Genomic DNA, 17101 nt, shown 5'->3' on the forward strand with positions numbered 1-17101 from the left:
TTGTTGTCTCACAGTGAAGCCATTCAGATGGTGAAGACTAAACCTAAGAGATGAACGGGCCCTCCATCTGTAAGTTTCTATTTATATTGTAGTTTTATCTCTGTTTTTATGGCCTATTTTTCTAGCACAGATAAACATTCACATAGAGGAACCAGTTGTTCCGGTCGATCAGCATAAAAAGCTGCAAAAATGTTTCTTGGTGTGTTGTATAAACATGGGGCTGGATAGATTTTGTTGAACAATGAGGTTGCAGGCTTTTAAAATAGCGTAGGAGGAAGAATTGAGTGTGTTACTGAAAGAAAAACAACACAAATGTGTTTATCTCTCACAGTGAGGCAGTAGACATTTTGCTTTGTGATTGAGAAGGAAATTGGGTATTTTTTTTTACTTTTTAGTGGGGTATTTAGTTGTTATATTTTTATGGGGACAAATTGTGGTTTTGGTCAGGCATAATTGTGACTGAAGATGTCAAAATCAAAAGGATTAATGGTGAGATTCAGTTAAAATCAAAGTCAAAATCTAATAGTATTATATAATAATGTTAAAAAAAATAATATTAACACTTATTGTTTTATTTCATATTTCATAAATATTTTGACTTTTTATGTGAAAGTTAAATATATATAATTTTAGACTTATTTTATAAGAATTTTTTTAAACATGAAATATTAATATTTACTAATATCATTTTGGGGTAATTTCTATCTAATATCATTTTAATCAAAACCAAGGCTTTTCTAATAATCTTTACTTTAATTTTACTGCTTTTCACTTTTTCACTTTTTACATTTTAATTAGAACTTATTATTTAATCACTTTCTTTACTTGCTTTACTCTTTTTTTCTCTTAGTTATGAATCAATGAATGAATAATTGAGTACAATGCATTTTGAAAATTTATATTTTAACCAATTTCTTAGTAAATATAGGCAATGTATGGTGCATTTAAACTAAATATATTTATTAACATATATATTTATTAAAATAATATTTTAGTCACCAAACATATTTAAAAAAAATAAGGATTATACAATTAAATTCTTGCTAAATATTGCAAAAAATAAAAAATAAATAAAAAATTGCAACCTACAAAATTTGTCCTCTTTTTTTTAAATTTGTATTTAAGATTTTTCTATATGTTATAGAATATAGAATAATAATATGTTTGGGTGCACTAGTTTTTGGACCATCATCATGAGTTATTTTGTTATATTAGCTCCAGATTTGGCTGTGAGTGGTGTACTTGTATATGCTGAGCACTGTAAAAATAAAGGGATAAAAATGTTGACCTTAAAATGGTGTTTTAAAAAAATTAAAAACTGCTTTTATTCTAGCCTAAATAAAACAAATAAGACTTTCTCCAAAGTAAAAATATTATCAGTGCAAAATTTCTTGCTCTGTTAAACATCATTTGAGAAAAATTTAAAAAAGAAAAAAAAAATTAAAGGGGGGCTAATAATTCTGACTTCAACTGTATATACAGTTAGTATACCTTTGAATTTATTTTCTTTTAACTCATTTAAACCATTTAAACTAATCATTTAATACATTTATTTTAACATTCTACTTAATTTACTAAACAAAATAAAAAATAACCTAAAAATGTAATGTATATCCATTCATGTATATTTGAATATATCCATTCCAATTTCTTTCTTCATTTTTAAATATTTTCCAAATGATGTTTAACAGATCAAAGAAATTTTCAAAGCATGTCTGATAATATTTTTTCTTCTGGAGAAAGGCTTATTTGTTTTATTTTGGCTAGAATAAAAGCAGTTTTTAATTTCTTAAACACAATTTTAGGGACAAAATTATTAGCCCCTTTAAGCTAAAAGTTTTCTTGATAACAGAACAAATCACTTTTATACAATGACTTGCCTAATTACCCTAACCTGCCTAGTTAACCTAATTAACCTAGTTAAGTCTTTAAATGTCACTTTAAGCTGTATAGAAGTGTCTTGAAAAATATCTAGTAAAATATTATTTACTGTCATTATGGCAAAGATAAAATAAATCATTTATTAGAAACGAGTTATTAAAACTATTATGTTTAGAAATGTGCTGAAAAAAATCTCTCCGTTAAACAGAAATTGGGGAAAAAATAAACAGGGGGGCTAATAATTTAGGAGGGCTAATAATTCTGACTTCAACTGTATATCACTATTGAAGCATTAAATAAAAGCATTTTCAACTATTTATTTATTAAGTATTACTTTAATCGTGAATCAAAAAAGAAGCATTCAAAGGAATCAAAAATAACATGTCTGTCCTTTTTTCAGTCTCTTTTCATTTCCAGGCTTAAGCGTGTTTCTTCAAGACTTCAATCTGCTGAATGGGAGAAAGTGGCACAAAAAGCCCTGTCCAAACATGAATGTACAAAATCGCTGCTGCAACAAAAGGTACTGAAAGTTCAAAATAGGGTCCTCAGCAAGACACGCTCATTATCTTCCTCACAGTCACTTTCAGTCGCACTCCTTTTCTCTCTTTACTTTCATCTTTCACAGATGTCGAAAATGGCCTTGCGTTACACGAACAAGTTTGTCCCCGTCGTCCTCATTTATGATATTGACTGTGTTCATCCTGTTTCTCATAGCAAGTAAGTTTCTTAGCAAAAAATAAACCTTGATGTACTTTGAAACTTTTTTAGATAAGCCAGGTTTACGCTGCACATTCTGCTAAAGTTTCCTCAATTATTCCTGAAACTTTTTCCTTCATCCAAGTCATGGATGTACGCTCTGTATATGATGGGATTTATTGAATCTAAATCCACTTATTAGTCATTTGGAGAGTTTCATTATAAGGGCTTGTGAATCATTCATGAGTCCATATGAAAGCAAGGAAAATGAGGGATTTTGGAATTACAGGCTAATTGAAATACTCATCTGGACGACATGCTGTTGAAATAAAAGCTGAATGACCTAGAAAAAACAGTCTTTCCGATGATAAGAGTTTATGTCATCTCAGCCTGGCTTTAAGATTCAATTTCACCGTTGAAGAAAAGTTTTGTTTCATCTTAATTAATTTAATGACTTAATGAAGATGTCTGTATTCTGAAAAACGAAAGAGTTAGCATTTTCAAAATAAACAACAAAAATCAGTCTGAGGGCACCCGGAAAATGTGGAAAAAGTATTAAAAAGCTTTTATTCACATGGCAAATCTTTAAAAAAACCTACGTGTTTTGGCAGAGAGCTGCCTTCATCAGGGTAACAGTGATCAGTTGCCTGGAGTTTTTTTTTGAAGGCTACAATCTCTTGATTCATTAGAATATCTAAACAATACTAAAATAATATATTAGATAAGGTCAACTCAACAATCATCATTAATTCCGCATTAATAAAGGGGAGAAAAAAGGAAACAAACAAACTGGAAGAAAAAATATGTTTGTATATATATATATATATATATATATATATATATATATATATATATATATATATATATATATATATATATATATATATATATATATATATATATATATATATATACATACAGTTGAAGTCAGAATTATTAGCCTCCCTGAATTATTAGCCCCGTTTTCTTTTTAACAGAGAGATATTTTGCAACACATTTCTAAACATGATAGTTTTATTAACTCATTTCTAATACATGATTTATTTTATCTTTGCCATGATGACAGTAAATAATATTTTATTAGATACTGTATAAGACACTTCTATACAGCTTAAAGTGACATTTAAATGCTTAACTAGGTTAATTATGTTAACTAGGCAGGTCGGGTAATTAGGCAAGTCATTGTATAATGATGAAGAAAAAAGAAAATCAAACGTAAAGAGTCTAAAACCCTTATGTATTAAGAACTACTTTCTTCCGCCATTCATACACATCTGCAGCTGACGTCAGAACAGAAAAAGCCATTACTAATTCACCAATGTCACTTTAGAGCTAGTATTTGAAGGATTCTCTGTAGCGTAATGTGAAGCGGTGCTTTTGGTGTGTGACCCCCTTAAGGTGAAGACAAAACAGCAAATTTTGCTCACATTTTAAATTTATAAGGCTAAACTTGACATAAAATGCCATCCGTCTACAGGAATTCTCACCAGACTGCTGTTGTGTTTGCGATAAAGAGGGACAAGGCTGAATCCAGCTTCTTATTCGCAGCTTCTTATTGACTATCCAATCCACCTTAAAACCACGAGGCTTCTGTTTTTCACCTTTTTAATTCGCGCTCAAGAGAACACACTGAGCAAGGGCTTATTATGCGGTTCTGGCGCCATCTTGTGGATAGACAAAAGCAGGTCACACACCAGAAGCGCCGCTCGACGGCGCCCCGCAGCGCCACGCAGCGCCATGCATTTTGGATTTCTAAACATAGGTTTCTATCACGATACACACACCGGCGTAGTTCATTTTTCAGCCGGGCCACAGAGCGCCATCTGATTAGTTTCATGTTAAATATCATTCGAATGTGAGCGTCTGGTGTGTGATACTTTAAACTGTCATGTGCGCGTCGTGTCGCGGCACCGAGTGGCGCTTCTGGTGTGTGACCTGCTAAAGTCAACCGCCGCCGACGAGCTCTCAGAAATTGTAAATATTTAAAAATAGGCACTATTCTTACAACTAAAGTGCATAGTTGCATTCTGAACAACTACATTCTCGACTAAAAAAGCCTCAAAAGTACATTTTGCTGTCTAACAACAGTAATATTTGTCAAACTGTATGTGGCCAGAGTAATAGACTGATGTGAAGAGGCCTTTTTGTGATGTTACTGGCAAAATATCGCATGGCTATCAGCCAATCAGATTCAATATATATATATATATATATATATATATATATATATATATATATATATATATATATATATATATATATATATATATAATTATTATTATTAATAACCCCCTTTACAATTTTTTTTTCTTTTCTAAATATTTCCCAAATGAACAGAGCAAGGAAATTTTCACAGAAAGTCCGACTGTTTTTATTCTTTTTTTCTGGCGAAAGTCTTATTTGTTTTATTTCGGCTAAAATAAAAGCAGTTAATTTTTTTTTTTTTAATTTTACTTTACCCCTTTAAGCTAATTTTTTTCAGATAGTCTACAGAACAATACAATAACTTGCCTAATTGCCCTAACCTGCCTAGTTAACCTAATTAACCTAGTTAAGCATTTAAATGTCACTTTAAGCTGTATAGAGGTGTCTTATAAAATATCTAGTAAAATATTATGTACTGTCATCATGGCAAAGATAAAAGGAAACAGTTAAAATAAATTAGTTATTAGGGTTACAGGGAGGTTAGTAATTCTGATTTCAACTGTATATATAATGAAACCACAAAAATACATAGACAAATTTTAGTGTTCAAATAATAAATACACATAAACATGCATGTACATTACATACAGTATACACTCTACACTTGATTTGGTCAAATATAGCCTGTGGTTAAAGTACAACATAAAGTATTTATAATTTGAGTTTTGGAATAACAGTGTTACTAAGAATCGTTTACATCAGGACTTCAAGTATTATTATTATGTGAGGTTATTTTATAGCCATTTTGTAAATATATTAAAATATTTGAGATGTGGTTGTGTGTATTAAATGGCCATTGCTTTTATTCAATTACTATTTAATATCTCATAACAAAGTCATAATTATAAAGTAATATTTCATAAATGTAAACTTTCTGTTATAATATCTAATAATTTTCACTTTTTAGCTAATTATTTCAGTCTTTGTCTTCACATTTTTCTTTGTCATACTTGTTTCCTCTTAATATCAGTACTCCTTAATTTATAAATTTAGTTTTTTTTTTTTTTTTATGGCATAATTGTATCTTACCAAAAAGCATGAAAACAAAACTGTGGCAGAAATGTATTTCATAGTGTAATATATTACTAAACAGTTTTATATAACCACAGCCTTATTATACTCATTTATTCACACACACACAAAAGAAATTTTACAATTGCAAATTCTACAAATGCAAATATACAGAAACAGATATCTATTAACCTCTGTGTTTTCTTTTCTGACTGAAGAGCTCTTTAGAACTGTTAATATCTGAATTTTTTGGCAGACGTGGCAGTGGCGATGAAAGTGACCTCCAGTGGCCCGCAGACGATGCAAATGGCTCAAGGAGAATCTGTTACACTAGACTGCACCTACACGTCTGGTCCAGCAGACACAGGAGAGCTTGACATTGAGTGGTCAGTCATCAGCCCAGACACCACCAAAAAAGACCAGATGGTGCGTAAAGCAGCCTGTCAGTTTTTGATGTGATAACGTATGAAAAATGTATGCTACTGGATCCAAGCCTCCACTCATTTAAATTGAGGAAGATCTATCTCAATAGCCGTTTATGATCACTGCTTAATCACACCGCACATTAAAGCAGATATTTACAAAACCATAGTGTAAACCAATGTTTCTGGACTTGCTGCATCTTAGTAGTTGCAAGATGAGCTGCATGCAATGCTTTTGAATGCCCCACCAAACCCCAACTCTCACACTGATGTCACCAGCTCCACTGAGTGCATTGTGTCTGAAATTGCAAGTCTGTGATATGCAGTCTCAGCTTGCAAATCCAAGTCTGCATCCAGATACTATTGTGTTAGTCACCAAATGTTTGAGCAGTTTAAGATTGTTCAATGTCTGACCATTCAAGATTGAGCATAAACATCATGATTCATGATTTTCAATAGTAAAACAGCACACTGTAAGGATATATTAATACCGTTAGGGGTTAACTTTTAGCATCTGATAGAGCATTTGAACACAGAAACTGATGTCAGACTTAACGTAGTGTATTCAAATCTATAAAATGAATGGCAGAAGGCTGGTGTATTTTTGCAATTGCTGTTTTTTTGGCTGTTTATTCTTTCATAAAAGATAATATACGCTGTAAAAATCCTAGATGCCTTATTTTTTAAACTGAATCAAATTAACCTTATAAGTCCATTGGACTTATATTAAGTTAAACTGATTTAAAACACTTTGTGTTACTTATAAAATTAAGTTAAAAGATGATTGACCTTGATAGTGTTACAGTGACCTAAACACATATGCTATCAGGACTAACTGATCATATTTTTTACAGTCTAGTACTTCTTCATTACTAACTATTATCATTAGATATGTAAGAGATAATTTGCAGAGGGTTAAAGGATTTTAAACGCGCGTTGCGGAGTCACACCAGACACATTTTTTTATTAACCATTTTTATTAATTTGGCTGTAATGAGGTAAGATCATTAGTCTGTTTGTGGTTTTCTGTCTGCTTTCTGTTTCTGATTTGTTGTAAAGCACTTTGGCCAACAAAAGTTTTAAAAATTGTGCTATATAAATAAAATTGTCATTGTCATTAACACTTAGCAAACTGTTGAGTATCCCTCTTATTCCATAGTCATCTAATTTTTATCAGTTCTGACATGTTAGAGCTCCCCGCTTTGAATCAACCTCATGCAGTATCAGAGAGACCGCTAGCACAAGAGAGATCATGTTTACGCATGTAAATGACACGTGCATATCTAATAGCTCATAGTAACATGTGTTAGCTACTTCTTAGCAAATATTTTTGAGCATATGTGGTTGATCCTCATTGGCTCCAGTGTATAAGCACTCTTTTTTATGCATTCAACACCAAAAGAAATACTCCACGATAGTGTTCTCACGACTTCCAAAATATTGTGTGAGAATGATAATGGCAGTATCAGCAATATTAGATTTACTGACCTGCCTGTAAATTCTGCATTGAAAAGATCTCACATAATCATTAACTATGTTTGTAGTTTAAAGAAAAGATTATATTAAAGTATAGCTTCATAAATGTACTCTACACACATTTTCTATTTTTTTTAAGATATTAAAAGTTAAGATTCGGCTGACCGTTAAAATACGGCATCACCGTCTTGTGAAAAGGGTCTGTTTGGATTAGCTAATTTTACTGTAACGTGTGTTAGTTACCTCTTCACAAGGTTTTTTGAGCATATTTTGTGAGTTTGATTAAATTAAATTGATTAACATCTTTTTTTTTTTAAGTGAACACATCAGTATCTTCGAGATTACAGAGAAATAAAGTCTCAGGCAACTTTTACTGGGTTACTTTACTGTAGTTAATACTAATTCTTGAAACTAAACTAGAACTACCTGTGCGATTAACTATTTTATTGCACACCTTTCTAGCCAATCAGAATCAAGAATCAGACTATGGAATAAAGGAACTTACTCATTAGACACTAGTAGTTATTCTAATTGGGTCTAGTACTGATTATTAGATAATTGTAAGCATTTATTGGATACTAGTCAGAATAGCATGTCAAGTAAAACTTAAATTACAGTGACAGTGTTTTGTGTTTAAATGTTGGGTTTCAGCAAACCGATCTTGTAATATGTTGTCCATTAGATCATATCATACACAGGAGGAAGGCGATATACTTATGGCGACCCTGCTTTGATGAAAGGTCTGGACTTCACTGCTCCAGATCCTGGTCAAGGAGATGCGTCTCTGTCTATAGCCTCTCTGACTGACAGTCATGCTGGAACATATCAGTGCAAGGTCAAAAAGGCACCAGGGGTCGACAGCCGCAAAATATCACTAGTTGTGATGGGTAATGTCACTTTTTTCAAGACTTTACTGGATATTTATGTATTTTCAAAAGGGGAATTGTTTTTTCTATGCCAGTTAAATATAAAAAAGATAGCGTTAAGTAAACTAATGCGGATCAGAACTATCAAAACATTGTTGTGTTTGTTTAAAATGACAGTCACCTTCCAACTGGTGATTGGGCCAAAGTCAATGTCAAACTCTTTTTGATCTATTTATTTACATTTTATAGTACATCATAAAACATTAAACAAACAACATAAAAGAGAATGACAGAACAGCAACATAAAAGGAAAACAACCCAGGCTCATTGCAGATATGTGCCCAGGGCTAAATTTGTGGTAACCATTACATGTTCTGGGCTACATTCACTCGATCCATTAGAAGCTGCTGTGTACATTTTTGACAGTCTCAAATACAATAATGGGCCACGTTTGCTTATAATTTGGGCCGTTTACACGTCCTTCTCGTGTGCTGTTGCTTATCAATAGTTATTAAGTTGGCTTTAGGCGTTGGTATTAGGGATGTAGAATAATATAATGCAGAATATGAACTTTATAAGTACTAAACAGAGAATATCTTAATTTGGGCAGATAATAAGTCACCAGTTAACAGTGAGAATCGGTTACTAAAGTGTTACCGTAATAGTAAGAGTATTTATTTTATGGCAAACAGATTAGTTACTTGACACTATATACTGAAGTAAGTAGTAGTATCTAATGATAAGTATTATCTATTAAGGAACTAATAGCTAACAAGTAATAACTTATATCTAAAAATGACTAATATCTAATGAATAAATGGCAGTATGCCATAAGAGCTATCTTTTTTGTCAAATAAGTTTTATTAAAGACACAGATTCAGAAAGAAAAAAAAAATCTGTGTTTACATACTTTGTTCACATATAACAGACGCTTAGATTTTTTTTTTTGTCAAAACAGTAGCAATAGCTTTTTGGAAGTAACTATACGAGAGCAATTTATGTTGTGTATTTGACAACAAATGTGTTTGTCCAGATAATCCCAGAATTAAAAGCATTGGATCTGGTTGTAATTGCAACTTCAACACCTTGGAAAGCACTTGAAAAATTCCATTCCAATAATTCTGAATCTTAGTACAAAACATAATACTGTGAGATAGATCTACATCTGATGCATTACATTTGTCATAAAAAAGGGGAAACAGCTAGTATCTTATGACAATTATGGTGTCTTTTAGAAATTTACTACCTAGAAAAATAGCAGAAATAGGTAAATGATAAGTATACCTATTGAATAATCACTGCTATATGGAAAAGTGTATCTAGAAATCAAATACAAGTAAGAACAAATATATAGAATAAAAGTTAGTTATTTATTAATTTATAGAATAAAATGTTAAAGTGTAAAGAAGTAAGATGAAAACTATAGATTTAATCAGAAATGGCAGGCTGTTCCAAAATGTAGGGTCTTGCAGTATATACAGCAAAGACACCGTGTCCACTTTGTACAGAAGAACAGAGAAAAGTATTCGTGTCCTTGATCTGAAAGCTCTAAAGGGATTATGTAAAACTAAAACATCAGAGAGATGAGATATGCAAGATTATTCAAACACTTGTAAGCAAATAAAAGGATTTTAACATCAACTCATAAAAGTGGAGTAAAGCCAGTGGGGTGAATTTTTCCTCCTACTTAACTTTAGCAGATGTGTTGGTTAGCTAAAGCAAGACAACAACAAACAAACCAATGTGTTAAAATCCTATCAAAACACAGCTCTGTTGATTTAAGTATGGCATAAATGAAGATTTCTGATAATCGTTCCAATCCTGTAGCCATGTATTTCCAAAACTGAACAGGTTTTTTGAGCAAAAAATGGTTGAAAATCAGGACTTGATTTTGTCAATTGGGAATGGATTGGATGGCTGTTTATTTGTACGGATTTTATTTAAGAAATGTGTTTACTTGGTGGTCATGTTTGCAACGTCTCTTGGCAGCTATTTTGGACATCTAAGAGCGTTCCAATCTACTTCAGCAGCTTATTATAATTGTTCCAAAAATGTTGCTTGTGCTCAAACAGCTTTGAAAAGCTTCAGTTTCAGTTACGCTTTTCAGGACACTGGCTATATCTGTGCTAATTAAAGCTGGGACGAAGAAATTATGTTACCAATTGGTTAAAATCAAAGGATATGAATGTGCTTTACAATGCATCATAAAACAAACAAAACAACAAAACATTAAAAATAAAACTTTTAGAAATGCTGGAGTTAACCTAGGGTAATGGTGTTTAAATCAGAATACAAAAAGTGGCAGAAATGTCCTATTCAAAGGTTTGAGAAAAAGGGAAAGGCTTAACTTTGATCAGCAGATGGAGATAGAAAACACAAGATCTAACAGTTTACTTGCCAGGATTCAAATCTGTAGCAATGCACACAGATTCTTGAGTTAGGTTAAGGTTATTTTTTTTAAGTTTCAAGGTGATGTAATTAAGGATGAGGAGTCAGGCATCTTGCTTTTGTTATAATTTAGATGTAAAAATCAAAATAGCAGACTTCCACATTTTAATAATCCTCTAAACAAGCCAACAAATGCACATGGCTCATGTTAACATGTTAACAGAGCATGCAATGTCATCTGGATAACCACCAGAGGACACATAACATTTGATAAATATTCAAATTTATATTTAAAAATGGAAACCAACCCTGCAACCCTGGTGAGCAGCAGAGAAAACAGACGAGTCAAAATGGTTTATCAGACATGCTCTTTTTGTCTGTTGGCTGTTCAGTTAAATTACAATTTTTGGGAAGAGTTTTGGGAGCCTAAAATAGTTTCATCTTAAAATTATCATCTCCATGTAAACAAACAAACAAACAAACAAACAAATATTTAGTGAAAATGGTAACATTATGCAAATGCATATTATATGTTAATCTATTTGACAACTTGGCAACCAAGACAACAAAGGTGGACTATAGGACTGCCCAAGATTATAGTTGTGCTGCTTAAGATACAGTATGAGATGTAAGTAGTCACTCAGTAAATTGTTAATTTTGTTGTGTAAATATACACTAAAAGAGATCCATTCATTCATACATTTTTCTTTTTGTCCTTTTATTAATCTTTTTATTAATATCCAGCATATGTTTTACGCATCGTATATCCTTATCCCTGGGAAACATTCATACACACTCACATACTACGGACAATTTAGCCTACCCAATTCATCTGTACCGTATTTCTTTGGACTTGTGGGGGAAACCAAAGCGCCCGGAGGAAACCCACACGAACGCGGGGAGAACATGCAAACTCCACACAGAAACGCCTCAAACGACTCAAGCCGAGGCTCGAACCAGCAACCTTTTTGCTGTGAGGCGACTGCGCCACCACGTCGCCTAAAAAACATCCTTTCAACCCAATAGCAAAGTCAAGTCATGTCAAATGCAGAGCTGTGATCCAGCAGAATTAATAAATTAGTCTCACATAGGATCTTCAGACTGGAATGCACAGCAGCTTTTATTGGTCAAGGACCACTCACCACTCACTCACATGTAAACATGTATACTATGCATTAAAAGTAAGTCGTTTTTTGGGAAGGAAAGGTAGGCTATATACTTTTAAGTGTGTAACAGAGGATTATGCAAGCTTTGGGACAGATAACAGATTTTTATGTTGCTTAGTTATGTCACATATCGATCATCTCAACACATCTTCCACATTTCTTTCATATTTAATTACTCTCCTTACTGGAGAAGCAGCAGCAGGATAATCTGCCATTTGCGATTCTTTCATGCAGAGAATCTCCTCAGGTCTTTGGGTAATTATGTATTCAGACGTTAATGTCCAAATATCTTGATACTTAGTTCACATTCCTGTTGCACATGAAACGTAACATGGAAAACATGGTTTAAATATTTTCCTGTTGGCTACATATTGATTAAGTAATTCACAGCTTTACTGAAGTCTCTGTACCTCACGGTTAGTCTTGCGTGTCTGCCATGTTTGTAGTTTGTTTACACTTTTTTACCTGAGTTTGTAGTTCTAATAAAATTCACGTCCAACATGCAATGTATAGGGTATATACCGAGCTAGTGCTGTTCCCATGCTGATACACTTCCGGTGACCTGTTATTGTGAACTTTTTTCCATTTTATACGGTTCCTTATACAGCATCGATGTTGTAATGTCATTAAAATACATTCAGTTAAATAAACTTTAGCATTTATTTAGTTGCTCAAGCGTACAACGAGACAAAAAGCTGTTTACTCAGAATCGGCAGGATCGGCAGGCTAACGCAGAAGCTCCATTGAATATACAGGGGTAAAATAAATGCTCATATTATAAAGATATGGCGGGGGAAATGTAATTTAATGCACTGTTTCTTGTACAATCTGAGACCGAATATCACTCAGCTAGTGGAGATCGCTGATTTTTAAAGAAAACAGACCTTAAACGCACCGGATTTTGCATTGGCATTCAATTCGCCGGAAGCGCTTAACCCAGGTTACTGGCAAATTAAAAGTCCTATTAGCAAGCTTTGGCATATACCACATTGTGGAAAATATTAGCGGTATGGACGCTTCTTTGGATTTTCAACATACTATGGTTTGGGACATAATAATTCTATTTTTGAATACTATTTAGGATGGATAGTAGCTATGCAAATTTGCATGGAGCATTTGTTTTGTTCTGGATTACATTTTTTTTTTATGTAACTTCAAGGTCTCCAGTATAACTGACTGGTGTGTTAAACTCTTGGAAGTATTTTAAAGAATCTAGACTGTATCGTTCCTTTTTAGCAATTTGCTAATTTATTTATGACTAAGTAAAATGTCAAATATGTAATCAATATGGCTTCTTCCATGGTGTGGTTTGATTTAATGGAGACTTAAAAAATCATGCTGTAAGTAATGGTAAAATTACCATATACATTCAAAATGACGACATGTTTTATTCTAAGCTCTGTCTAAGCAATGTCAATAATTAAATTAATGGAACAGTCAAGTCGTACAGCAGCTACATGGTAAAAATAGCTCACAGAAATATCCAAATTTGCGAGGTCTAATCAGTTTAACGAGGATATACATAGCGTTTTTACAAGTTGTAATATTTTAAATAACGTTAGGCTAATATGCACTGACCTCACCTTGCATTCACAGCAGGTCTCAGCCATTGAGGTGTTTTATTAAACTCCCAACAAACTAATAAATTGTGTTTAGGGCTTCTTTAGTTTTGTTTTGAACGGAAGAGTACTTGAGGAAAGCAGTCGTGCGGCATTTCTGTCAGCAGTGCTTTTGATTCTCTAGAATTGCACAAAGCATTTATTCAAACAGTTTAAAACCGTTGTATGGGTGAATTATGAGAGTTATTTGCGTCTCTCTCTGTGGCAGTGAGACCGTCTGTGCCGAATTGCTGGATTGATGGCGGTGGAGGAGTGGGTGAAGCGGCGTCTCTCCGCTGCAGATCAGACGAGGGCTCCGCGCCGCTGCTGTACTCATGGAGGAGAGAGAGCGGAGGAGCGATTCCTGCAGACGCCACTCAGAGTAAGGGTGACCCCTGCTGGCTGCTGGCGATGTACTGTTATTATTACACGCTACTTTGACTTCAGTTTTGAGACCCTGGCCTGAAGTGATATACAGGGCATCAGATTAATAGTTTAGTTATGTTATTTTTATTTTGATATCTAAATGACGCTGTTTGCAATCAATTAAAGTCTTCTATATGTGTTATATATCAGTTTATTAGGTGTATGGTTATTAGGGGAAAATATATTTCAAATAATATTTCAAGATGGCACAATAGGCAGAGTTTTTAAGGGAATGAATGAATGAATGAATGCCCTTCCAGCTGCAACCCATAACTGGAAAATAATAAATAAATAAATAAGAGTAAGACTTAACAGTGATTTTATTTAAAATGTTGAAGTCAAAATTATTAGCCCCCCTTTGATTTATTTTTTTTCTCTTTTTTAAATATTTCCCAAACGATATAGTTTGATAATATTTCCCAAATAACAGTATGTTTGATAATATTTTTTTTTTCTTCTGGAGAAAGTCTAGGATTTAAAAAAAAAAAATTGACTATAATAAAAGCCGTTTTTAATTTTGTAAACACCATTTTAAGGACAAAATTATTTGCTCCTTTAGACAAATTTTATTTTCAATAGTCTACAGAACGAACCATTATTATACAATAACTTGCCTAATTACCCTTACCTGCCTAGTTAACCTAGTTAATCTAGTTAAGCCTTTAAATGTCACTTTAAGCTGTATAGAAGTGTCTTGAAGAATATCTAGTCACAAATTATTTAATGTCATCATAGCGAAGATAAAATAAAATGGTTACTAAAGATAAGTTGTTAAAAATATTATGTTTATAAATGAGTTTAAAAAAATCTTCTCTCTGTTAAACAAAAAAAAGGGAAAAATAAACAGGGAGGCAAATAATTCAGGGGGATAATAATTCTGACTTCAACTATATATATATATATATATATATATATATATATATATATATATATATACAACAGTTCTGTCTGGTTCTTGAATCTGATTGGCTGATAGGCGTGATATATTTAAGTAATATCAGCACGCGTAAAGCCTCTTTATACCCTTTGTGTATTACGCCCACTTACAACCAGCAAAAAGCAGACACTACAGATCTAAAGTTTAAAAGATGCTTGCTCAGCTGTTTAACTGTCAGCTTATGATTTGAATCCAAGGCGGAAGAAAGTAGTTCCTCATACAAAAGGGTTTTTGAGACTCTCCATGTTTGATTTTGTTTTTATATACACAATTACGCCGTCAAACTGTTGTATAAACGCAATATCACACTCGTAGCAGTGCGATATGGCTGTATATTGGCACTGGTGGGAGCACTAAGGCACTTATTTAAACATTTCCCAAATGATATTTAACAAAGCAAGGTAATATACAGTATATACAGTTAAAGTCAAAATTATTAGGCTCCCTGAATTATTTGCCCCCATTTTTTTTTTTCCCAATTTCTGTTTAACAGTGAGCAGATTTTCAACACATTTCTAAACATAATAGTTTTAATAACTCATTTCTAATATCTGATTTCTTTTATCTTTGCCATGATGACAGTAAATAATATTGTATTAGATGTTTTTCAAGACACTTCTATGCAGCTTAAGTGATATTTAAAGGCTTAACTGGGTTAATTAAGTTAAGGCAGGTTAGGGTAATTAGCTATAAGTTATTCTATAACGGTGGTTTGTTCTGTAGACTATCGAAAAAAATATAGCTTAAAAGGGCTAATAATTTTTTTTTACCTTAAAATGATTCTTAAAAAAAAATAAAATTTATTTTATTTCAGCTGAAATGTAACAAATAAGAATTTCCCCATAAGAAAAAAAATATTATCAGACATACTTAAACATCATTGGGAAAGAGAGATTCCATGTGGAAATTAAAAGTCATGTATAGTTTTTGTATGGAATTTAGAGTCAAATGTTGATATACAGGTATATTATAAATATTGTCCATGCACAGATCAGTGTTTGTATAGCAGTTTTAATATTTTTTATTTCATTCATTCATTCATTTTCTTGTCGACTTAGTCCCTTTATTAATCTGGGGTTGCCACAGCGGAATGAACCACCATTTTATCCAGCACATTTTTACGCAGAGGATGCCCTTCCAGCCGCAACCCATCTCTGGGAAACACACACACATTAATACACTACGGACAATTTAGCCTACCCAATTTACCTGTACTGCATGTCTTTGGACTGCGGGGGAAACCGGAGCACTCGGAGGAAACCAACGCGAACGCAGGGAGAACATGCAAACTCCACACAGAAACACCAACTGAGTTGAGGATCGAGCCAGCAACCTTCCTAATGTGAGGCGACAGCACTACCTACTGCGCCACTTTGTTGCCTATATTTTTTTTATTTGCTGTTATTTTTTATATTCAATCTTCATTGTTATCATTTGAGTAATTTTGTTCACATAAAATTTTATATTATATTATATTATATTATACTATATTATATTATATTATATTATATTATATTATATTATATTATATTATATTATATTAAAATATTTGGCAACTAAAAAAAAGGTAATATATAAAACTGTAGTGAAGCAGTGGCACAGTTGGTAGTGCTGTCAACTCACAGCAAGAAGGTCGCTGGTTCGAGCCTTGGCTAGGTCAGTCGGCATTTCTGTGTGGAGTTTGCATATTCTTCCTGCGTTTGCATGGGTTTCCTCCAGGTGCTTTGGTTTCCCCCAAAGGCATGCAGAGCAGGTGAATTGGGTATGCTAAATTGTCCATAGTGTATGTATGTGTGCAGATGAGTGTGTATGGGTATCCCAGTGATGGGTTGTGGCTGGAAGGGCATCCACTGCGTAAAACATATAAGTTGGCGGTTCATTCTACTGAGGCGACCCCAGATTAATAAAGGGACTAAGCCGAAAAGCAAATGAATGATTGAATAAAACTGTTATTTAGTAACATAATTTTTTTATTATGTTTATTCATAATGATTTCCACAATACCATTCACACATATTGATTTTCATTC

The 17101-nt window shown here is 32.9% G+C and overlaps 2 protein-coding genes across 3 annotated transcripts in view; one reads left to right on the top strand and one right to left on the bottom strand.

Annotated features, from left to right (window-relative positions):
• The window catches only part of si:ch211-127i16.2, a 75110-nt gene extending 70968 nt beyond the window's left edge, over positions 1-4142 (bottom strand). Inside the window, exon 1 of the mRNA XM_021472240.3 lies at positions 4065-4142. The gene's annotated coding sequence lies outside the window, so the exon portion shown is untranslated. The remainder of the gene's footprint in view (positions 1-4064) is intronic.
• Positions 1-17101, top strand: part of vsig8a (V-set and immunoglobulin domain containing 8a) — a 21788-nt gene continuing 4687 nt past the window's right edge. The window contains 6 exon segments of one of the 2 annotated variants that reach the window (NM_001328510.1): positions 1-69; positions 2282-2401; positions 2507-2598; positions 6050-6219; positions 8374-8578; positions 13939-14091. In NM_001328510.1, coding sequence (NP_001315439.1) covers positions 2370-2401; positions 2507-2598; positions 6050-6219; positions 8374-8578; positions 13939-14091 — 652 coding nt within the window. In that variant the 5' untranslated portion in view covers positions 1-69; positions 2282-2369. 2 annotated transcript variants of the gene reach the window in all.

This window comes from Danio rerio, chromosome 10, assembly GCF_049306965.1.
Source record: "Danio rerio strain Tuebingen ecotype United States chromosome 10, GRCz12tu, whole genome shotgun sequence".
In the NCBI taxonomy this organism is placed as follows: domain Eukaryota; kingdom Metazoa; phylum Chordata; class Actinopteri; order Cypriniformes; family Danionidae; genus Danio; species Danio rerio.